Source organism: Arachis duranensis, chromosome 6 (genome assembly GCF_000817695.3).
Source record: "Arachis duranensis cultivar V14167 chromosome 6, aradu.V14167.gnm2.J7QH, whole genome shotgun sequence".
NCBI classification, from domain to species: Eukaryota; Viridiplantae; Streptophyta; class Magnoliopsida; order Fabales; family Fabaceae; genus Arachis; species Arachis duranensis.
Genome location: NC_029777.3, coordinates 6,822,435 through 6,848,635, shown reverse-complemented (window position 1 = coordinate 6,848,635; position 26,201 = coordinate 6,822,435). Strand labels below are relative to the sequence as shown.

At 28.6% G+C, this 26,201-nt stretch overlaps 2 protein-coding genes across 3 annotated transcripts; both read right to left on the bottom strand.

The window, feature by feature from the left end:
- Positions 1-1,005: 1,005 nt before the first annotated feature.
- Positions 1,006-3,889, bottom strand: LOC107492351 (polygalacturonase At1g48100). 2 transcript variants are annotated; one of them, XM_021126362.2, is made up of 7 exons: positions 3,757-3,889; positions 2,905-3,097; positions 2,589-2,756; positions 2,431-2,475; positions 1,970-2,177; positions 1,801-1,882; positions 1,006-1,726 (listed from the first exon to the last, which is right to left on the bottom strand). In XM_021126362.2, the coding sequence occupies exons 2-7, from the start codon at positions 3,028-3,030 to the stop codon at positions 1,207-1,209; spliced, it is 1,149 nt and encodes a 382-aa protein (XP_020982021.1). In that variant the 5' UTR covers positions 3,031-3,097; positions 3,757-3,889; the 3' UTR covers positions 1,006-1,206. The 2 variants fall into 2 exon arrangements, with proteins under 2 accessions (XP_020982021.1, XP_015968856.1); XM_016113370.3 differs by having other exon boundaries at positions 2,905-3,889.
- Positions 3,890-5,766: 1,877 nt separating this feature from the next.
- On the bottom strand, positions 5,767-9,265 carry LOC107492353 (glycogen synthase kinase-3 homolog MsK-3). The gene is made up of 13 exons (XM_016113372.3): positions 9,057-9,265; positions 8,519-8,751; positions 8,326-8,418; positions 8,162-8,221; positions 7,798-8,070; positions 7,598-7,672; positions 7,442-7,498; positions 7,214-7,354; positions 7,077-7,127; positions 6,732-6,827; positions 6,566-6,649; positions 6,253-6,355; positions 5,767-6,164 (listed from the first exon to the last, which is right to left on the bottom strand). The coding sequence occupies exons 2-13, from the start codon at positions 8,630-8,632 to the stop codon at positions 6,082-6,084; spliced, it is 1,230 nt and encodes a 409-aa protein (XP_015968858.1). The 5' UTR covers positions 8,633-8,751; positions 9,057-9,265; the 3' UTR covers positions 5,767-6,081.
- Between the last annotated feature and the right edge of the window lie 16,936 nt (positions 9,266-26,201).

Here is a 26,201-nt window from a genome sequence, read left to right as displayed (position 1 = left end):
ACCAATTCAGGTTGATTTGAGAGTGAACTTTTATCTGGAACAATAATGTAGTATTATAGTGGTGCTGAAAAAATAATTACTGGACTAGAAAAAAGAAAAAAAAAAGGCAATATGGGCCTACTTTTTTTTTTTTATTTTTCTTTTTTTTTTTTTTTTTTTTAAATTCAAATTGAATCCTATAATATTTCATCTATCTCTTGCATTCAGTGCTGGCTTCTAAGTCCTCCTAAGAATTAAGTTACTAAGCTATATTAAGATTTTAGCAAGGAAAAAAGGGTGTGTTTGGTGGGTGGCAATTGGATTATTCAGCAGGTTGCACCAAAACTATGACCTTTTTCTTCTCTTTCTTGGTGAACAAAAGTTTATACCTTCTTTGTTGTTATATATAGAAAACAAAACTGTGAGTGGCCACTGCGCGTGCATGGCTACTGAAAAAAAAAGTTTAACTTGTCCCTCCACTTTGACAATAATAATTGAAGGGGCTTTATAGGGTGATTCTATCTTTAAATCACTGAAATTTTGGCTTCAATACACAAATGCCAAGGGAAAGCAGCATTGGAATATTCTACTCTCTTGAAAAGAAACAGCAACTTTCATTGACTATTAGACTTGGACTGCTAAAACATCTGAGTGTGGTATCATACATCTATAACCATAAACAATTATATATTCATGATTCGGTTTTTCTTTCTTTACAGAAAGCAAATTTCAAGAATGGACCTAAGGGTAAATGCAAAATGGGAACATTGCTTATGGACATTGATAAATATAATTTAGTATTAAAGGAAGTGTGAAATTTATATAAAATTACATACCAATTTTTGCCAAGATACTAATAATTATAATTTATAAATCACTCTCACTTAAACATGAAGTACATTCACCTCTCTAGAAAGAAAGCATGTATCTCATCGCATTTTCACATTATTATATGATGATGATGATGAAGTATGTATAATCATTTATGGATCCAAACATTTTACCTATTGTTGTGCCAAAAGATGATGAAGTATGAAATCACTTGTCATTCCCTGGCATAATTTCCAACAATTACAACATAACATTCAAGATCATGCAATATTCCAAAATTACTTCCCTAGCTACTAATTATATATACATGCTCATCTAAAGAAAAAAGCAAATCATGAATGAATTGTTTTGATCTAAAAAGGCATATCTTGTTAACAGAGACAATAATCAAACTTCTCATGAATACCGCGTGCAATGAGCTATGTCATTGTGCAAGATGGACTGAGGAAATCCATCAAGCAAGCAAAAAACTGGTGGAATGGTTTGTGTCCTGAGATCACCATAAGCATTCCAACAGAAAGGATCAACAACCATATCTCCTTGATCAGGAAGAAGCTCAATATCTGAGAGGGTTAAGTTGGTGCATGGAACACTGTCACTGCATGCAAATCTCATAGGAGGGCTCCTTATATCATATGTTCCCTTTATGTTTCTGTATAGAATGTCTGATACAACCACTGCAGAGGTTTTGTTTCTGCACACTTCACCCTCTTTGAGGCAATAGAATTGGTCTATTATCATGGGGTTTCTAACATTATACATATGAATGTTGCTGAATGTTATTCCTGATACATATCCTGATCCACCTTGCCATGTCTTGATCCTAACTCCATTATCTGTCATCTGAATAACTGAGTCTCTCACCTTAATGTTTGAAACACATGCTCTAGAGTTGTACTTTCCCAAGCTACCAATGCTGAACAATATAACAATATAACAATAGTATTAGTTAGAGAATATATGCATAAAGTTAAAACTCTTATTAGTTACCTGATTCCATGACCAGGACCACAAGTAATGTTCTTTATATCAACATCATAGCAACCGGTTCCAATGGACACACAATCATCACCTGTAATAATGTTAACATGTAATGTTATTAGTATATCCCTTAGATGAGGAAAAGACGGGATTTGATCTCTTCTTAGTTGTTACCAACCATTAGAAATCACAGTATTATATATTTTGACATCAGTGCTGTTTTCTATGTGAATTCCATCAGTGTTGGGGCTTAGTCTTGGAGCTTTTATGTGGATAGATTCAATGTGGACACTTCTGCATGCATCAAATCTTAAATGAATCTGGGGGCTGTCCCTGACCCTAAGTTCTTGCACAGTCAAGTTGGAACCCATAAAAAAATTTATGGCCTGCATAAACCATGAAGAATATTATAAGGTGTTGTCTACAGTGCCGAAATGTAAGCTGTCAAAATTGCCATAAGAAACGTGTAAGCTGTGCAAATTGTAAGATGTAAAACTCAACATTAACAGTTTATCCCCCAAACTGATATATCAGACAAATTTCAGCAATTTTGGTATGAAATTCCAAGGCACTAGAGAATTGGCCTAATAATAATGCAGATACACAAAATCCAAGATGAGTGTAGTGAGAGAGAATTACCATTGGGCTATCACAAGGTCCAGGAGCAGTTGTTCCATTTGGTCCCTGTGGAATTTTTATCTAAGGGGTCAAGTGGATATTTAATTTGAAGCAGCAAAATTGATCACATTTTCCAACATAAAAAGAAAAAGAAAAATAAATGAATAAATCATCAGTACCCTGTGAGGCTTACAAGGAAGTTCCCACCATTTATCTCCTCTTCCATCTATTAAACCACCTCCTTCAAGTGACATTCCATTGATTCTATAAAACACCAGCCATAGACGCTTAGTATTGTTCTTTGGCCAAGAATCAGGTCCATCTGGTGGCATTATAGTTCCATCCACCTAATCCATGTACATCAATCTCATTTTCAATCATTCCAAATACAATTTCTAATTCAATTTTCAAACTCTATTACAGTGACCAATCAAATGAATTCCTAGATTTACCTCAAACTAAAGCATTAAGAGGTGTAAAGTAAGCATGCATTACCTTCAATACTAAGTAACCATGGCAAGGACCAGTGAAAATAGTGGGCCGAATGAGGAAGGAGAAACCTTTGGGAACAATAATAACATTAAATTCTGATTCACTTTCACAGGCAGTGTCCCATGCCATCTTGAATGACTCTGTATCATCTGTTATTCCATCTCCAATGGCTCCAAATTTTGTTACATCAAAAGTTCTAGATGATTTATGAGAATGTGAATGTCTCTGTCTTTTATGGGAATGATGTCTAGCTTGGATTGAAAGAATTAAGGAAAGGAGAAACATGCACAACACTAGTGCTGAAATGTGACAATACTTCATTCTCAACATTTTCAACCAGGAATTGACAAGAACATGAGCTAGAAATTTTCACAGCCAACTACTGAAGAGACTCTAATTAGGCAGCACTAGTGTCTCTAGCTTCTGAGCACTAATACTAAAACTAACACAAAAAGTTTGCAACAAGTTTTCAACCAAGTTTGGGCCTTGAAGTGCATGCAGATTCAGAGAGACATTGTTACTATATATAATAAAAATTGATAGTGGAAGGTCTGCTAAAAGGTGTTTCATCTCAAGGCATGAATTATTTTAATGGCTGTGGGAGTGAGGAAACGACAAACAGCCTCATAAGGCAAAAAGAGAATTGAGAATGTGCATTCTGCACATAACTTTATCTGCAAAGAGAGCCTAATCGGAATAACGAGAAATCAGCTTAGTGGGTTAGTCGTTATGCCTCCCATGTTCTTCCCATAACTGCCACTCTTTTGTTTCTTTTTTTATGGTCCTAGATTTTGATATACACGACCACAACTATATAGTAAAAGATACAACTAGTTTAAGAATACATTACATTACCTATGATTTATGTTGAGCTCTTGTCAAGAATTCTATGCATCAGACACAAGAAGCACAACTCCAGAGAGCTAGCTAATGTGCATATATTGCGCTAATCTTTGTAATGTGGCATGTTGCTTCCTATGATGATGGCCAAAAATTGATTTGGTATTTTAAAGTTGAAAAATGAATAATGCTTCAGTGCCTTCTATCTTTTAATAACGATAATGTCACATCACCAAGTCAGTACAACCAAGTTGATTCAATATTTTTTTAGTACAATAAAAACCAGTTAAAGAGAGAGGAGACACCTAAAAAGAAGAAGGAAAAAAAAAGACTTCGTTGAATTTATTTACAAAAATAATTTATTTACCTAACATGTCTCTTTCACTTAAAGTCTAGGACCAGCAATTTTTGTTTGTTTTGTGACTAGCACTTAACCATCAAAAGAAAAATGAGTAATCTCTCACCATTTGATGTAATCTCACACTATTAAAAACATTATTGATAGCCAATTGATGGTTACAAAATACAAAAATTGCTGGTTCTAACACTCTTCATAGTAAAAATTGCTCATTTTATAATGGAAAAGATCACAATTTAAAAAAAAAAAAACAAAAAACAAAAAACATACGATGCATATCTTCTCTTTCACTAATGTTTGTTTTGCACTTATTGAGAGTTGTCAAGTAAATTGCTATAGCTTTCTTTGGGCACCTAAATTGGCGCCACTATTTATGGTCATGGCCTCTAGATTCATAATGATGCTGAAAGCCAATGATGACGCTTCAGCATCCTTGTCTATAACTGTTACTAGTTACTACTTTATAGCATAGGCCTTTTTGACTTGGTGGGTTCATTTTGTAAATTAATTTGATCGCAATTATTCCACACATTTCGGCTACCGAATGGCCAATTCTCCATTGCTCTGAGATACTACCACATTAAGTGAATCTAAATTTCAAAAACAAGTGTAACTAATGTATAAACTGCATTACAATAAAAACCAACTCCTTGATGAAAATACTCAAGTTCGAATGATAAGACTGAATCAACTGCTCCTTTTTATTTGAGCCAGATTAGTCAGAAAAGATAAGTGGATGAGGTAGCGTGACTATTTTGTCCTATCCGGATATAATATATAACAACCCTAAATGCATTATTGATCTCGTTAGTCCCCAGTGTTAGAACTTGTCGGTGCGATATTAATGTACGAAACACACTGCGTGCTGCGTGTAACTACTTGAAGATTTTATTAGAATTTAGTTTCAAGACATGTGACCTTTTAGTGGATCCTATCTTTTAAAGCCACAATTCAAAGCCCTGACCTGGAACAGTGGTACTGGGCTTGATACGTGATAAACAGAAACGTAAAATTTCAACATAGTGCTTGCATGGAAGGACTCTTAATAACATCATATTAGTAGTTCTTTTATTCACGGTATCATTTCTTTCCAATTATTCTTTTTCTTTTACAAATATTACTCGCCGAAAACCCTTCCTAATTAAGAGGGCTTTTCACCTCGGGGAACGGTCGTAAAGCTCACTAATTTCTTCAACAGTTTAGTATCCTTTTAAGTACTTTTTCTTTTTCTTATGGCCCCTTGCCGAAAGTACTACACCCTCCAACCGCTACAATTTAGACATCCTATTAGGCCTTAGCCCTTTACATCGTGTTCTCATTGACCCTTGAGCTTTTATTCCATTCAACGGTCAAAAATAATACTTGCAACCAACTAGCAGCAGCAATTTAATGAAACCAAAAATACCTTTTACTGACCCAGGACAGGTAAACCAAAATTGCTGTTTTACTTTTTACCCCTTACCATGCAGCAAGCCAGTCTTCCTATTCCCATTCCTCCCAGCAACTACTAATGTTGAGCATTCAGGACTTGGCAACAGCATTGAAAAGGAATATGACAGTAACAGTTTCTTGCAAGTAAGGGAATCCTACACGCCACAAAAATTCCCCATAATGATAATGGAAAAATCAACTTTAAGATATGAGAAGAATCCCCCTTGCTGGACCAGTTTAGTAGTGATCAAGTATATATCACTTCATTAAATAATGGTATTAGTTACTAATACAATCTGTTAAAACTTTTTGGTAAAAGAACCCATCAAATCCTACAAAGGAATCAAGCTGAATCTCTTCTACAACAGCTTTCTACAGGCAGGGACAAAAATAACAAATTTGGAATGTGGAGGGGTTTCTGGTCCGGAGGGTTGAGGAGGAGGGGGCTAAAAATTAACAGAAAGAAAACATATAATAACCACCTGAAACAGACTTAGATACACTTCAGGAAGGAAGAGGGCGATATACCATTAACTACACATAAAACTGCACTATGAACTAAAGGAGGCACACTGCTTTCTTGCATGAGGAGGAATCAGCTTCACCAGCATCTCCACAGGCACTCCCTTCAGCTCTGTATCAGATAACCGGTATAGTCATTATACAAGAGGTTCATGACAGAGAATCATAACATAATATATAAATAGAAATTAGCTCTTTACCACTTGGTTTGAAGTTAAACAATGGAGGAAGAAAGCGTCCATTTGGTAAGCGGGTATTCGGATCGCGCAGTTCATCAAAGAATGGATGGACAAGAGCCTCCAACTATATTGTATAAAGAAAAAAGAATAATTTAAGATCATGTTTGATTATAAATCGGGGAATGGCCAACAGCATCATCAGAAGTTTTGCACGTTAAAAATGTACCAACAAAATTATTCGAAACTAAGTACAATATGAACACATCCATGATAATTGGCTTTCCACGGATTTGATATAAGCTGTTGGCATATTTCAATAAAACTATATACTCACAGCTGTGCTTCGAAGATTTGGAGAGTACTGCAGTAGTCTTGCAACAAGATCCACAGCTTCAGGCGGCATCCGCTTGTGAAAGATCTGTTGAACAAGGAACATATATGAATAAATATTACTATCCCAACATTTTGGAGAAGCAGAGAGGAAAATATGATTAAAATACCTTGTGCCATGGATGAGCTTTGATTTGAGGGAATTTAAATTCTGTGTAATTAGGATTCATACACTTGATTTCTTCCCTTGTTGGCGTACCTAAAACCTGAAAACAAATGAATGCCATGGATGTTCAGAAATAATGAAGAAAAATGGCATCACGCAAGACCAAAATAAAAATAAATATGAAAAGTCACGTTTATTAATATATACAAGCTAGTTACACAGTAAGCTTAGCTACTGTATTCAGTGAATGATTGTGCAGATTAAGGATCACCAAGCAAAGACAAAAACAGCACTAATCAGAATGCCCAGATTTCCTGTTTAAATCACTATTATTTGGAAAATATCTTACCTTGATAATTTCCACAAGTTGGTCTACTCCACTCTCACCAGGAAAGAGAGGCTGAAAGGGGTAGAAATTCATTCTTAGTCTCTACACATATCTGAATTCTAAACTTGAAAGAATTAAGCATACTTAAATGAAGCTACCTGGCCAAGTAATAGTTCGCCAAGTACACAACCACCTGACCAGATGTCAATGGCAGTGGTGTATTCAGTTGCCCCAAATATGAGCTCGGGAGCTCTGTAGTACCTAGAACAGATGTAAGATATGTTTGGTTCACCTTTTACCTGCAAGAGGTATGCACAATCTAGTTATAATAGAACATTATCATTCAAAACAAACATTAGGAACTACGGGTTAGAGAATAAACTAACCAAAATTTTAGCACTTCCAAAGTCACATATCTTCAGCTGGTGGGTGTGAGGATTGACCTATTATGAGACAAACAACACACGAATAAATTAATCCAGCATGTATAAGACAGATTATATGAATAGAAATCAAATAAACAAGTTTCTCTAAGAATATACCAGTAAATTTTGAGGTTTTATGTCCCTGTGACATACTCCAATGCTGTTGTGAAGATAAGCAAGTGCTCTAAATATCTACAACATAAGAAAGAGTAGAGATTAATGCACACCAACAAAGTGACAAATAGGGTGGGTTTAAGATCACAATCACAGGAAGGGGCAAAAAATAATACATATAAATAATATCAACAAAATAAAACCTGATAAGAATATAGTTTGACATATATCAATGGCATCCTTTGATTCATTTTGTTGTAGTGTCTGATCACCCTATTGACAGTCTCGGGAACATACTCCAGTACCAAGTTAAGATAAAGCTCATCTTTCTCAGTCGTTGAGAAGAAGCAATGCTTCAAAGAGACGACATTAGGGTGGTCAAGAAGGCGCATTGTTTGCAATTCCCGGTTCTTGTATCTCTTGTCCTGAAGAACCTTCTTTATAGCCACAGTTTCACCAGTCTCCAAGCACTTCGCCTGAAACAAAACACAGAAAATAAGCATCACCCTATAACAAAGCTTCAAAATAACCTATTCCCCCCAATCAAAATATGGTAACCGAACGAACCTGGAAAACCACACCAAAAGACCCATGTCCAACAACACGCTCAGCCATATAGCTTATTGTCTACAATCACAAAAGCAACCATGAAATTTTAGTGCAAAATCCAATGAGCATATATCTGTGGAAATTGAAATTAACACAGAAATGAAATGAAATCAGGCACAGACCTGCTTGGGCTGACCATTTTTACCACCAATGGTAGTGACAATTATGTGTCCCGTTTCAGTGCCATTTCCATCTACCACAGCAGTTTCCATTTCCTGCGAAATTTTGACACAAATTAATTGCATATTCAACCAATACTTGTTCTAATTTGCAGGTAAAGGTAAAGATGAAAGTGTATATATCTATTTTCTTTACCCTGTCATCCCTGATCTTCATGTCATTCATCTCATCAGGTAATCTTTCAACAGCAACTGAACTTCCGTTCATATCTTTTGCTCCAGAAGCAGGTGCTACACCCGCTGATGCCATCAACAACTCAGAAAGCGGTGATCAAAATAGATATATATTTTTTAAAATTGCTTAATTATACTTTTTGCTAGTTCAACAACTTCAAAGAACAACAGGTAAAAAGATTTGAGCCCTAAAACCTGTCAAACACAAAACAACAAAAAAAAAGATCAAATCAAATGTCTACAACTAAAACCAAACCCTAAATTATACACATAAAAAAGAAAAGCATAGATTTCCTTAGTTTCTGAACTGAGAGTACCGAAAAAGCATAAACAAATCGTGTAAGTTAGCACAGGTAAACTAGCACCAAAGCAGAATTAAATAGCAGTGCAACAAAGAGCAACAACAATAATTAATGATTAATTATGCAAACTAACAGAGAGTATGATGAGAAAAAAACAAGATCCAGGAATTGAGAAAGTGTGAAGAGAAAGCAACTGACCTGCGTGATGGTGTGTAGTGGAAGATGGATCTAAGGGAGAAAGAAGGGGAAGTGGGAGGCCTGTGGAGGAAGAGACAAATGGAAGTGAAAGGAAGAAGTGATGCAGAGAATGAGAGAACAAGAGAGAAGAGGATAAGGACAAATGGGAAAATTAATAATGGAGGATGGATGGATGGTTGTATTTGTTTGGTGGAGAGAGAGAGAGTGTGTGTGTGAGAGAGAGTCAACAAATAAAACTACTATTTACAAAGCTCTCAAACAACTATGTTTCTCTTTCCTTTCTTTTCTTTCCCTTCTGCTTTTCCAATCAATCAATCATTTCACTCACTCTCTTCCTTCTTTACTCTCTTTCTTTAACCTTTTTGACCATTCAACCCTTATCAAACCTTTTATCTTTTTTTATTCTCCCAATATTTCTCACTTTCTTTCATGGAGTAACTGTGTTCACACTACTGAGCCTGACCCTTTTTGTTTTTGATAATGTAGACTTTTGAAATGTTATTTTTAAATATAAAATTATTTAATTAGAGAAATAAAAATTAGATAGTTTGATTTATAAAAAAATATAAAAATTAAATTATTTGATTTGTGAAAAATATAAAAATTAAATTATTTGATTATATTAAAAAATTAAAAAAATTGAAATATAAAAATCAGATCTTTTAATTTATATATTTTTTATAATTTTAAAAAATATTAAAAATTACAACATAAAATTACAACCTTAAAATATATCACTATTTTTATTTACAGAAAAAAAAAGAGTTGAGCTCTAACAACTTAATTATTATTCTTATTATTAGTGTATTTCTTCTTTATTTCTTTAAGTTTTTGTTGCAAATTATTTATTATATTGGAATAAAAAGAGTATTTTTTGAGATTATAGACAGTAAATATGTTAATTTTAGATGTAAATTTAGAATGTAAAAATCAAAATATCTTATTTTTAAAAATAAAAATTAGATCATTTAATTTGTAAACTAAAAAAAATCACTATAAAAAAATATACTCTCTAATTTAATATAAAAATATTTTTAAAAACTTTATTGAAAAGTAATCAGATCAACCGATTACACATCTCCATACCACAGAAAAAAATACTAACCTACTTTCACATTATTGCATTTTATAACTGACTCATTTTTATTATGATCAAACCATTATACATATCTAATTTAGTTTTAATATACTGTTTATTTAAAAAAAACTTATATCAATTTTCAATTACGTTTTATTATACTAGTAAAGTAATTTGACTTAATTATTTATATTATTTTATACATTTCAAGTACAGAAATATATATTTTTTATAAAATCTATATTGATAACAGTAAATCATGGAATATACACTAGCTATTGGGTGACTGGATACACTGAACAAGCTGCATAGTTATTAGTTATGACTTATAGTTTAGGTAGAATGTCTTAACATTTTTGAAGAATAAAATTTGGATAAAATATACAAAACTTGAAATAAACTCAATGATGAGTTCATTTATTAACTAAATTAAAATTTATATGAGCCAAACCTAATTATTATTTATTTATTTTTTCTTTTATGGTGAAGAGATGACTCTGAATATAAAGGCGTAGGTATGATATTTTGTGGCATTAATAAACTATCACCTACTTGAGTAATAACAAAAGATTCTTTTCAATGACATGTGACCTTCCATCATCAATGCATGATGAATATATAATTTATGGTTTATTTATTATTTTTGAAAAAAAAACTTTATATCATATCACTCAAATACTCGGGCAAAATCAAACTATATATTACTTAAATATGAAAATTTATGTGCAGTGCACTTCACGTGAAGTTAATAGTTGAGAGTCGTTAGATAAAAATTTAGTCGAATCAATTAAATTATTTAACCGTTTTCGATTATCAACTTCATTTGAAATTGACTACACTGAGTTTCCACCTTACTTAAATCGATTTTATAATTGTGAAAAAACATAAAGATAATGATTAAATGAATATTTTCTGAAGAATTAAAGAAATGCTAATGGTATAATTAAAATTGATGCCTTTTTTTTTTTCATTAGAAAATCAAAAGGTTCCTGCGGTTTGACCCAGATGCTGCACCTTGTTTATATCTCGATTTTCGGTGCTCCAACACAGCTAAGTTTGTCCCCGGGCTGCCCCTCAGATTGAAAGCTTTTTAAGTTTGAATACTAATCATTACTCGATGCTCCCAGTTGGTTGCACATTGTTTATGGAGCAGCATATATTTGTTTGTTTTTCTTCTTTCCTTCTTTCCTTCTTCATCCTGTGACTAATTGACCCAATTATTTGGTGGGTTTAGACAAGATAAAAACAGTTTAGTCACAAATAATGCATGTCAAATTAGTATTTTATGGTCAGATTGTAGTCATTATACATATATTTTAATAATTGTCATCACAAGAGAGGTTGCAGGGAGGAAGATGCCATTGTCCCATGCCATCTCTTCAATCAGGGGACAAAACAAATTATTTAATCCAGTAATTGCTACTATATTACTTGATCAGGTTGGATAAGCATCCCACAACATTAATTTAATACTCGATTTACCATCATCCATCAATTCCCTGACACGCAACTAAGGACAGAGCTGGCAAATTTATTCCTTGCCCCATCCTAAGCAGTGTTTTTTTTCCCTATCCATAGGTACTATGCTAGTAGTCTTATGGTGACATTACATATTTTTTGGTGATAGTACTATGCTAGTAGTCTAGTACTATGAATCTACATTCTTATTTAAAAGTTTTGGGTCAACCTATTAAGATGCTGATTAGGACCTTTTCTTGGGCCAGAAGTTAGGGCCTTTGATTGGTTTTGTGTGAGGGCTTGGATGGCTCAACCAAATCTGTAGACTTCACTTGTCCAAACTCCAAACAATTTAATATCACGCGATGAGTTTTAGGCTCATGGATTTCAATATTTCATTTTGACAAAAAGACATCATCAAACAGGTTTTTTGTTGACTACATGATAAAGTTGTTACTTGTTAGTAGTAAATGGAGGGGGACTAAAAGAGTGAAACATGTTTGAGTCTCTTAAATGTTTTATTTTTATATTTGATAATTTTTTTATTATTTGTGATTTCTATCATTAAACTCATATTCATCGAAAACTATAAATTCTAGTTTTTGCATTTACTTTTGTACGATAGAGTGAAATTTATTATCTATTTATCAATTATATCTTTTATTATTCATATATTGTGATTTTTTTATAATACTTTTTTTCTAATACTCTTTCATATATATTATTATTTTTTTTATAAAACTCTTATTTTTTTGTTTATATGAGTTTTTTTTATTATTATTGTTCTTTATGTTTGTATGGAATATTTTTTTGTTTTGTATTATGATTAATCTTATTAGAGTGCTAAAGAGTACTAAACAATATTAAAACATATTTAAAATAAAATTATAAAATAACATAAAATAATTATTTAAATTCATGTACTTTTCTATCATTTTTTTTTATCTAAAAGTGATTTTAAATAATGTAATCCAAACAATATTTAGTTTACTATAATCCATTTTGAATAAAAATTACTAAATATAAACTACATTAATACTAACTCACTTTTAATCAAAATTAATTTTGTAAAATCAATTTTATACACATTTCTATTTACAAATATTAATCCAAATACATATTTAATCTTTTAATTAATATAATTTTAAGTATATGAGTTAAATTGATAGCTAGCACGCATATGATAGTCATTTGTGACATTGTAATTCCTTTAGTGTTGGGAATAAGTATCATAATAATCTAATTTAACATGTTTAAATAATTTGTTATTATTTGTATGTATTATCTAATTAAAAGATTAATACAACAATATATTTGATAAAAAATTTATAGATTTATTATTGTTCTGAGGTAATGTTTGTGGAGACTTCTACCATGGTGAAAGAATATCAAGGTCCTTAAAGGATCAAGATCTTTATGCATTTTTTTTATTATTTTAAGGCTCATTTGATATTAAATCAATTTAGAATTAAAGTATATTTTTTTACTTATTTGCACATGTGGCACAACCACATTTCACTCCTTTGACAACTAAAATGACTATTTTATCCTCCACACAAATAAATCTCTATTATATTTAATTTATTTTCTAATTTTTTTATTTTTCGACAAATCCAATTATAAATTATTACATTACATAGGTGAATTATAATTAAAATAACCTTTCATGTATTAGTGACACACAACTTTATAATTTAAATAGTATCTTTCATATAATAATGACACATAATTTATCATAAAAGATATTTTAGTCTCTTAATATTAATTATAAAAAATTATTTTAGTATTTTAAAAGTTAAGTATAAAAATATTTTTATCTTTTAAATAATCAAACAATTTTAATTAATCTTATAAGAAAAATTTAGCCTTTTTCATGCTAATGATTAAAAGGATATTTTAGTATTATAAATACGAATTACAAGAGTTTTTTTATTTTTATTTTTAGATCATATTCAAACTTTTTAATTTTAACACAATCAATAATATGAAATAGTCCTATGATGTTTTTTTTTTTTGAATTAACCTTCTGAGATTGTTTTGTTTTCTTGAACATCAATTATAAGGGTATTTTAGTCTTTTTTTAAATTAATACTAAAAGTTTCTTTTGGTTTGAATTTAAAAAGAAAATTTTAGTCATTTAAAATAAACTAAAAAAGTATTTTAGTCTTGTTAAAATCAAATTTAAATTTTCAATCCCAAACTATTTATTTATGCGAATTATTCAATTATCTAGGATAATAAATATAATAATATCAATATCTTTTTTCTTATTAGTCTTAAAAAAATGTATGAATAATATAAGCTGATATTTTTTTGTAGTAAAACAATAATAAAAATTATTAACTAAGTTAATTGCATAATAAAAAAAATATGGATAATTTTTTAACTAATAAAAAATAAAGTTACTATTTTTTCAGGCTATAATTTTACAAAAAAAATAGGATAATAAATCAACTTTTAGTAAATTACACGTCAAATATTACTATTACATACTAAAAATATATATATTATCAATCATTTTAAAATAAATTAATTTATATTCATACTAAATAATATTTGTTTACAATTATAATTTAAATTCTTGTGTAAAAGACGGAAAATGAAATTAGTTTTATATGAAGAATGCATGTTTGGCTAATATATTTTTTTATTAATTTTGGAAGGACTAAAATTAAATTATGATCGACATATATATAACCTATTTGTCCTTAATAAGTCATTACTATATTAATTTAAAATAAAAAAATGTTGAATTTTTTTCATTTTAAATATATTAAAAACAATTAAAAACTTGATTATATTTACTTAACTAATAGTATTATATAAATAATAATTAAAGTAATTAAATATTATATTTTTAATTATTTATATTACCCATGATATATATAATTACTAAATTTTATCTACTAATCTGTTTAAATATATATGAATTACATAGTTTGTAAATAAGGATTTCAAATTGAATATTTACTTTCATTGATAATTTTGTTGAAAGATTCAAATTAATTATATATATTTTTGGTACTAATAAAATAAAGCAAATCAAATGAAATTAATACCAAATTTATTTTATTTTTATCAATATAAAAAATAAAGGAATAACTGATTATTTTGATATTTACTTATATATATATTGTTTTTAATAAATTAATTTTACTAAATACATGTTTATTTCAAAAAGTCTACATTTTTATTTTATTAAATTTATGCCTTAAAATTATTAGTATAATTAGACCATCTTTTAATTTATTGATTATAATTTTGCTAATTTAGAGGTCATTCATGTAATATAAAAAAACATTGTAAGAAATCTTCACAACCAACATATTCTTTCTAATCCTTAAAGAATCACTTTATAGACAAATTAATTGTTTGAAGGTGGTAGTAAGATATTCAGATTATTTTGAATGAAAATTCGGAGTTATTTGTCCGAAAATAGATTATCCGACATCCTTATTTGGATAGGGTATCTGTAAGGATTTCTTTATCTAAAGCTGTGTTTATTTATGAGAATATAATTAAGATAAGATACTAAAAATAATACATAAAAGATAGAGATATAAAATTTAGTATTTTTATATTTTGTTTGGTAATAAAATAGAATAAATTATAAAAATTAAATTTATTTTCATATTTTTATTCAAAAAATTGAGAAAAAATATAACAATAAAAAATATAATTATAAAAAATATAATTATAAAAATTAATAAAAATAATAAAAAAATCAGTTGTGTTTTTTGATAGTATTTTTGTGTCTTTTCTATCAAGATGGACACAAAATATACTAATTCAGTGCCTCTTAATACAATGTTTATGTTCATATTTTATCTGCTAAATACGAGTTTATGTTTTTTTGTCTCTGTTTCAGTATCAATACAACCTAAATTAACAAAAAATTTTAAATAAGTTTAAGTAAATTCGAATGAAAAAATACTTAAATTTAATAGGATATTTGAACTTGGACAATATTCTAACTAAATTTATGTTAAATTATTTTGTGATTTAATTCATAAAAGTTCAATTTAAAATAAGATAATATTTAAATTTAAAATAAGTAATAACATCATACTTTATAGATGTATAATAATAAATTCTTTTTTCTTAAAAAAATATAATGTCACTCCTTTTTAATTTTATTTTTATCTTCCAAAATTATGCTCAATCCTTATTTGTCATATCATTATTTTTTAATCTTTTTTGTCATGTCTATAAATATTATGGATAATTTAAAAAAAAATAAAAAGTTACAATTAAAAAGTAGTGATATTATGAATATGAGAGTGGGACTATCATTTTCTTCTTTTATATATACAAATATATGAGAAAAATATTACTAACTCTTTTTAAATTTATATCTAGAGAAAAAATAAAAAATTAGCTTTTTGTTAGTCAATAATAATCAATTTTTAATATTTAAATTTATAATTTAAAATTTAAAATTAAATATTTATGATTTATGACATAAAATTTAAGGTAAATAAAATAATTTATAAAAATTAGCTGATAGCTGTAAAAATTAATTATTTAATATTATTTAATAACATTTTAAATACAAAATAAATCATTATCAAATACTTTATTAATTCCGTGTTATAAACACTCATTGATCTTTCATTTAAAACCAGTGACCTTAGCTTGAACCGTCACCGTCTCCCTTTCTACTTAACTCAGCAAAATTATGCATTATATACGGTGGATGTTACAATACTTCTTTGATATTTGGAGTTTTAAAATTTTATATAATTTTAACAAAAAAATATTATTAAAATTTAAAATTTAATTTACTTTGCGTTGATTTAGGTTAATTTATTATTTTTTATATTTATTTTACCTCTTCTGCTTTAAATTAAAAAACTCTTTATATTTATTTTACCTCATAGTTCTCTTTCTTAAATCTCACTTCTAACCAAATCTATCACAGTTGTTCACCACCGTCACCAGTGTCTTGTTCAACATTACATCGCCTTCGTCATTTTTTATTTGTATTATTTTTATTATTTTAAGCAAAAAATATCTCTAACTATATTTTTTAGGTAAGATTTATTAATTTTTTCAGATATTATGTACTTATATATACACTCTAATATTATTAATTTGAAAGATTACATATATCTATCTCTTTTGTTAAGATATTTAAAAATCATGTTTAACCGCTTTAAAAAAATAATACGAGAACATTTATTTAAAATTTAAAAATTTTAAATAAATTTATTCGTATTAATTTTAAAATAATATGAATATGTTTGTTTAAATAAAAAAATTTTTAGAATAATAAGAGTATTATATCTTTTTAATTCTTTTTATTTTTTATTTTTATCATAATTTTATAATAATTTAACATCAATCTAAAAATAAAATAAATTTAAATTAAAACAAAAAATTTAATCCAAATAGAATTTAATGCTAATTCTTTTCTCTTTCTTTAAAAATTAAATGATAATTCTTTTCTTTCTTTTTGATTAAAGAGTACTAAAACTCCAAATACATTATCTTTTGTTTAACTCTTTAGGAAGAATTTTAATACTCCAAACCTACTCCAAACCTTCCAATTGGAATCAGGCGCCGTCGTATACTCATATTTAGTCATTCATCTTGATAGCATGAACCCGTGATTAACTCACACAGACACACTTCTCCGGTACACTACAGTCTACACTCAAACAGACATTTCGATCTGTTGGCCAAAAAATAAAAGTGAAAAAGAAGGCAACGAAACGACGCGCGTGATTCCCAACAACCATACGCATTTGTTATAACAGAATCATATTTGCGTCCCTCTCCTTAATAACGAACCACACGCATTCCAAACCATTTCGTAACGGTTTTCGTTCTTCTTTCCACACTCTCTCTTTATCCCTCTCACTTAGGGTAGCAGCAACCACTAACAAGTAACAACAATGGTTCTCGAGATCAGCATTGAACCCAACATGATTACCGAACACGAGACTTATGACTTCACTTTCCGCCATTATCCTTACACCGTTTATGCCGACGACCAACGCATCCTCTGCATTCACACCACCTCTTTTCAAACGTTATCTAAGTCGCTCACCGACCTTCTCAAGTTCACTCCCGAAAACACCCCGGTCATCGTAGGCCTAACCACCGAGCACCAATTTACCAGGTGCACCAAGCGCGGTGTCAGCTACGACTACATTTCCCTTTGCGTTGGCTTTCATTGCCTTCTCTACCCTCTTCCCAAACAAGCTGACTATTACAATGGGAAGCAAAATCCTAGGCCCCTCCGCGACTTCTTCGTCAACCCTAGAGTTATCACGGTCGGAATGGAGATCGAAAACGTGAAGGCAAAGCTGGAGAAGCACCACGGGATCGAACTGAAGAAGGCGTTGGACCTTAGGGCGATGGCGGTAGAAGGGATGAAAGAGGTAGGGGAGAAGGTAGATCTATGGCAGTACTATCTTGACAAGTTGGCGAAGACAGTACTGGAAAAAGCACTTTGACCTGGTGGCATTTGTACAACGTGTATACGGATGAGAAGATGATGTTCATCACCATTGATACTTATTTTTGCTACCTCATTGGTTTTGAGCTGCATGATATGATCCATGGACATGAAGCCAGTTGCAAGTCCAAGAAGGTTAACAAAAAAAAGAATTCGTGAGGCGCATTTGATTTCTGAGATTAGTAATGAAGTAATGCATGCATGGTTTGATTAGAGTAATATATGATCGAGATTCGATCCTTGCTAATGATACTAGCTTTTACTCTTTCCATTCTTATCTAGATTTAGATATGGATTTTCATCATTTTATGTGATGTAATGATTTAGTAGTGGCTTGAGTGACGTTAATCATTTTCTTTTCAGTTCTAATGATGCAATGCTTAATGAACAATTCCACTTTAATTTTTCTTCTAGATAATTAAATAATCTTCTTCGACATAACCATCAAGGATCGTCAAAATACAAAGATCAGATAAATAAAACATAGCACTTAAAAACAAAAAAAAAAAGCTAATAGAACCTCTCCATACAATATGCATGTACTGCATCTATCTTCCACCACCATGCCTGAATATAATGATGTAGCCAACATACCTTGCAACTCCCGTGGAAGAGCATTACTCCAATGATACGATTATTTAATCATATTTACTGTTATCTAATGTAACCCCTTTTCTTGCATGAAATCTGCATTCCTTCTTGGTCAAATTTCTTCTCATCATTCCCACCATGTCCACTTCTTATCTTCCCTTTCCGCGCCCTTTGTTCCCATTCTTTCATTATTTTAATATCCCTTTCACCTTTGATCACAGTACAAATTAATGTTCTGCAATGTATGCCTCATGCTCATGGTTTTATTATCCTCACAAATTTCTGCTTCCAATTGGCTTTTTCTTTCCTTTTTATCTATTCAACTATTCTCTTATTATCGATAACCATTAACCACCTTCCAAGTCTCCTTACACAACACCAACTTCCTCCAACAAAAACTGTATTGCATTTTAAAGTCCTTCTAGCAGAGCATCACCGTGGGACCCTCTTCGTAAAGTTTTTATTTTGCAAAAATAATTTATAAAAGTTAAATTTTTTAATTTTAATAAATATAAATTAATTTAAAAAATAAATATTTTTAAAAAAACTTTTATCATTTAAAATTTTTAAATATAAACACATAAATTTTTTAATTTATCAAACACAAAATAAAATATTCACCTGTTCAAAAAAATTTATCATACCAGGCCTATATCTCCCATCAAACGTTCCAGACCTGTCAAAGCTTGTTAGAAAATCCCTACTACATACTTGTTAATAATAGGTCTATACAGGAAGCAATGCCACCAAACCCACCTATATATACTTTTTCTCTGCACACTTCACCTTCTCAATATCTTTTTTCTCCACTTTATTTACCTCACACCACTTATTAACGAGAGCTTTCGCTTCTTCCCACACATTCATCTGTGGAACAATTTTTTTTTTCAAAGATTCTAATATTTCTACAATTTCATATCGCCCATATTATTGGAAAAGAGAACATAATCCACTTTTTCTTCCTTATATATCTAAGAGTTTGTATTTCCCAACATTCAGACTATATTCTACCGTCACAAGGTCCCCAAAATACTTTTTTATTAGGAGACTATTTAAACAAAAACGCCTAAAATATCTTTTTTAAAAGATATTTCCATGTTGTGTTTTAATTGATTTCTATATAATTTATTCGGTATTCTTCATCACATATTATTAAATTTCTCAAAAGATTTTCTTTCCAAAAAAATAAAAAATATTTAATTTAGACTAAAACAAAAAAATAATAAATTAACTATTAGATTTTTTTAAAAGATTATTTACATAAAAATTATATCACATTTATCAATATATATATATATAAAAGCTCAAGCCTCTTAAAATGTTTATAAATAAAAAAATAATTAATTTATATTCGTTTAGTATATAAAATAATTATTATATTATTATTATATTATAGATTAAGATTCACTAATTTAAATTTTTTATTTTTAATATAAGCATTAGAAATAAATAAAATTTTAATAACTAAATGTAGTGTAACAAAATATATATAATATTAATTAGTTCTTAAAAAATTCTAAAAAAATAATTTTTTTTATTTTAGTAAAATAACTATTTATTAAAGTAGACATTAATTATTTTCTTCTCATATACAATTTTTTTAAGACATAAAAGTAATTAATTAGGACATTGGTTAAGATAATTAAAGTCACTATTTTATTAAATTTTTAATTTAAAGAAAAATCCTAGTTAATTTTGGTATAGAAATTTTGAATTTGAAAACATTGATAAAAATTATGTTGAATTTTGATTTATTTTATTCTCATTTAAATTAATCACTACATAAGTTAAAGTTCTGTTTTGAAGTTATATTCGAGCTTTAATCTAATTTTTAAAGTTTCAATTTACTTAGTTTGATTTTTTAACTTAGGTATCCGTGACTCATATTAGGGTTTTAAGTGTTTAGTTGAAAAAAATAAGGTAAAAAAATTTCAATTGTCACATCAAATAGTCGCTAGAATGTATAATGTAGCAATCGTTAGTCCATCTCAGCATGTCGTTAATGATTTTGTGAGACAGTGATAAAAATAAGATTATGAACCAATGTGAGTCATAACTATTAAGTTGTGAGACTAAATTGAGTAAATCAAAATTTTTGAAATTAGATTGAAACATAGTTGTTAGAACCGAACCAGTTATTGAACCGGTCACGCTACTGGTTCATTGGTTTATTGGTTCAACCGATAAATCACTGGTTGAACCGATAAAATCGGTCTCACGTAAATATAAAATATAAAATAGTTAAAAACTTAAAATTAAAATTTGAAATGCATATCTTCACTAACTTCACTAACATTTTATGAAGAATCAAGTCTCAATTTCTAAAAATAACTAATATAAAAAAAGCATAAAATTTTAATACTACAATAATATCTTATTTTAACACAATAAAAAATAATTAATTCACAAAACCTATCATCTAACTATAATATTAGTAGATTTTAACACTAACATCAAAACAAATAACCTTAGTCACAATACTAGCAATAAAATAGATCAAGTAAATTAATAAATTTTTAGTGAAATTTATCTTTATATTAATAATGGTATATAATTAAAATATAATTAATTTTAAAAATAAAAAAAACAAAAATTAAATTAAATTAGATATTTATGTATACTATATAATTAATATTTGTCAAATATAGTAAGCAAAGGTTACTATATTTTAGAAGTGCAATGGCTAAGTGGCAAGTAGAGGTTGCTTTTACTCCAAGGTTCTTGGTTCAAGACCTTGTGGAGACATTTTAAAAATTTTTTCAAGCAGACTAGTTCGGTTAGACTGGTTTGCACCGGTTCTTATCGGTTCACACCGGTTTTATTTCTTAAACGGTCCAAAGAATAAACCAAACTGGACTCTAGTCCGGTTCTAGTCCGGTTCACTAGTTTTTCGGTCGAACCAGCCGATTCAGTTCGGTTTTTATAACTATGGATTGAAATACGAACATAATTTCATAGACCAATAAGTATTATCTCTTTGTTGATAATTAAGTTGTTTTAATAGTAATTAAGATCTAATAATGGTTTATAATAAAAAAAGAATTCTTTTGCAACAATGAACCTATAGTAGTAGTTAGGGGTGTCCACACTCTAATCAGATAGAAATAAATATGTTAAAAAAAGTAAACAAAAAAATTATTGACTTTTTTATAAAAATAAAAGTTTTTAATATTTTTTATTTTATGGATATATTTTATATCTATTCCAAACATAAAAAGTGCGAATATCGAATTTGATCTAACGAGTTTAATGTGTATTGGATCGAAATTTCAGCTATATCCCATCTGTAAATACCCCTAGCAATAATAACTAAAAAATTCTAATGATTATATTTTTAACTAAGAAGAAGTGCCAAAAAAAGTACTAATTAAAATTAATAATTAAAAATATAAAAACACATGTTAAATATTACTCATATAGTATAAACTAGCAATGGCAGCACTAATCTTATTCGTAACGAATATCCAACTCGATTAAGTAGGGTTCGATTAAGTAGGGTTGTCAATTCGATCCACTATGAATAAGATTAAATGCAGAATGAGTTAATCTACAGAATCAAATAAGATACAGCTGATTGAGACTAAACAAAAAAACCTTTTATTCTTATAAAAAAATTTTAATTACTAAAATAAAATTTTAATATTTTTATTTATATAAAAACTAATTATATATGTATGTAATTGTATTGTTTGTGTTAAATTTTTTATTTATATAATCATCAAATTATTGTGTATTTTTTTCTTTTTTTTTTTTATAATCCATAGATAAGGTCAGATTCCGGTGAATTAAAAGTAGATAAGATTGGAATTTGTTATAAAGCTGTCAGTAAAGTTAGAGATAGTGTTAGAGTTGGCATAGTTCCTATTTATTTCCAGCTGATCATGAGTAGGAATAATACAACTTTCTTTTTACATGAATGATATCTACAATGATGATGATGGTGAATTGATGAGGGCGACGGGACAGCTCCATGTCTCCAATACCTACATTTAGAGAGGAAAAAAAAAACTTATTATTTGTGATTATTGAATGAAGCTAATTTTCTTCTACATTTTGTCTCGCTTGAGTCAGTTGTACCAACCATCCACCAATAATGTTATATATTGTAGTAACCATCGATCCAATTGCGTGCTTGGCGCTCTATATAGTTTCACTTTACATCAAATATTTAATTCTAAATATAAAGAAATACTTTTAAGCAGTAAATAATACTGATGTTTTCTTTAAATATTTTTGGCAGGTTTAATCAATTTTAGAGTATATAATATTATAAAGAAATGAAACTCCTAGTCTAATGGTTTTAACTTTGATGGAGAGGAAAATGAATATAATTACATGCAAACGTGTCTTTCAACCTATACACTTTAAGAGACAACAAATAAATAAAAAAGTACACGAAGAAAAGTCATATAAGGCACTGGGCTAGAAAATCATAAGTATCTTAAGAATTAGAAAAAGACTACAGAAAGCATGGCTGATTAATTGCAATTTGAAAAAGAAAAGTTAACATGGATAATGGGAGAAAATAGCGACATAACAACAAAGTATACTCCTTTTCAAATAGAAGGTGATAAAGACGCTTAAAACGTCTTTTTTTAAAGATATTTTTATGTTGTGTTTTAATTAGTTTCTGTATAATTTATTTGGTGTTCCTCATCACATATTATTAAATTTTTTAAAATATTTTCTTTTCAAAAACAATAAAAAGCATTTAATTTGGACTATAACAAAAAAGGTAATAGATTAACTATTAGATTTTTTAAAAAAATTATTTACATAAAAAATATATCACATTCATCAATATATATATAATTCATCAATATATATATAACAAGCTCTTAAAATTTTTATAAATAAAAAAACATCAACAAAATCTTGTCCCACTAAGTGGGGTCGGCTACATGAATCAAACGACGCCATTGTGCTCTGTCATGTATCATGTCTACAGAGAGACCGTTTACATGTAGATCTCGTTTGACCACCTCATGGATGGTCTTCTTAGGTCTTCCTCTGCCTTTCGCCCTTTGTCCATCTTCCATCTCATCCACCCTCCTGACTGGATGTTCTATCGGTCTTCTTCTCACATGTCCAAACCACCTGAGACGCGATTCAACCATCTTTTCCACAATAGGTGCTACTCCAACTCTCTCCCTTATATCTTCATTCCTTATTTTATCCAATCGCGTATGACCACTCATCCATCTCAACATCTTCATCTCTGCCACACTCAGCTTATGTTCGTGCTCCCCTATAGTTAATCTATTATGTTTTTTTGTTTTAGTCCAAATTAAATATTTTTTTATTATTTTTGAAAAGAAAATTTTTTGAGGAATTTAATAATATGTGATAAAGAATGCCGAATAAATTATATAAAAACCAATTAAAATACAACATAAAAATATCTTTAAAAAAAAGTTTTAAACGTCTTTATCTGAGTGGCCTCTTTTTACTATCCAATGCCATCAACTATAATTTAGATACAAATTGACAACATAAAAATAAATGATTTATCGACTCTTATGTCTCTCCAAATAGATTAATGCTTCCTCTGCTTGTCTTATAATATTTCTTATTCTATTGGCTAGGATGTAATAGAGTTTGAAGTGATGCTCAACTTTTGGATTTATAAAAATAAAAAGTAATTTTCTCTTCCAGACTCTTTTTCATTGGGTTCTTCCTCGGATGCGGCATAATCCTAAGAAGACAGTATTAAAACAAGGACTGAGAACTTTATAAAATGAAAAAAAAAAAAGTGGCATGTACTATAAATTTTTTTGAACAATAGATGAGTACTAGATCTAAAATGTGTCTTATACGTATGTAAATACAAAAACTTTTTGTTTTTAATATTGGAGTCACAATGGCATTTTTTAAAAATTTAGATTGATAAGTGTTATTCCCAAATATAAAATCGTTTAATTAGATAAATAAAAATTGGGGTACAGAAATTAGACCATTCGATTTATGTTTAAAAAAATTTGAGGTACAGAAATCGAACTATCTAATTTGTATATCTTCCACAATTTTATAAAATACCAAAAATTACCATGTTTAAGTATATCACAATTTTTATTTCTATAAAAAAATAGCCTAAATACGATAATTCTGTAAAGTATTTTTTATCATATTTTTCTTTAATGTTAATATATTAATGTAATAAATATAGGAGTATAGCTAATATATACTCTTAAATAACATGTTAAAATTATTATTAATAAAAGTAATTTGCTGTGAAATAAATAAATAAATAAGGAAGAGATAATAAATATAAAATATAATTATATCTCTAATAGTAATATTTACTATAATTATTATCACAATATAATAGATATAATTAGTATATTTACTAATATTATAGTAAGTTATATAAAGAGAGAGAATAAAGATTAATAATATGAAAGAGAGAGAAAATAGTATTTACTTGTTGTTGTGTGTGTAATATTAATGGAGACTTAACCTCTTTTTATAAGCATAATAAAGGAAAATTTTCAACCTACATTAATGTAAGTTCTTTTTTGGTAATATAAAAACTGAGTCACCCAGCTATGATATTAATGAGCATCCATATTTATTGAATTTATCACAACATAATTTACATAAATTAAATTTTTATTTTAAGAGTAAATACATTAAAAATTAAAGTTAAATTTTTTTAATAGTTTATAAATAATAATTTAATTAATAATTTTAACATGTGTGAGATATATTAATTAAACCTTAAAGTATTAAACAGATAATATCAGTAGCTTTTTGTTATTTGTGCTATTACACGTAATTATGAATGGATTTTTTATTTTATGTCGCAGAAAAAGTTAAACTAATTTATTTCAAATGTTGTTAGTGGGGTTAGTTAATATCTAATCCTCGAATTGAATTATTATTGTTATATATGCTTAGTGGATTTTGGAGGGGATGGAATTTTTTTATTTTTTAATTATTTTATCAAATGTGTTTTTTATTATTTAACATTTTTTATATTTCTTTAAATTTGACTTAAAAAACGTATAATAAAAAATCACATTTTACATTAACAACTAAGAAAAAAATATAGAAGATTTATTTCTGGCTTTGGATACTGATCTTGCATACTCATTAGTAAATAAATAAAAGAGCCTAGAGTCAATAAACCGAACTTTTTTTTTTCGCTGTTTCAATTGCAATTATTCTATGGCAGCATAGTCTTCAATATTTTGTTGAAAGAAATTGATATTTGCACATATAACAAATCAGTGTTTTTTTTGTTCGCTTTTATATATCCAACCTAAAGAGAAAGTTTAGGGCCAGAATTTTTATTAAAATTTAATCAGTATTTAGTCAATAAAAAAATGAGTAATTTTTTATTATTAAATGAAATTTCACCTTACTAAAAATATTATTAATAGTTAATTAATGATTAAAATTCACAAAATTTATTGTCCTCTAACACTCCTTTAATATATATTTAGACAAGGTTTGGTTAATTTAACTCAAATAGCTAACATCTGTTTGGTTAATTTAACTCAATAGCTAGGTTAACCAACGTTAGTTAGACAAGGTTTGTGTAAGATTCCACCTC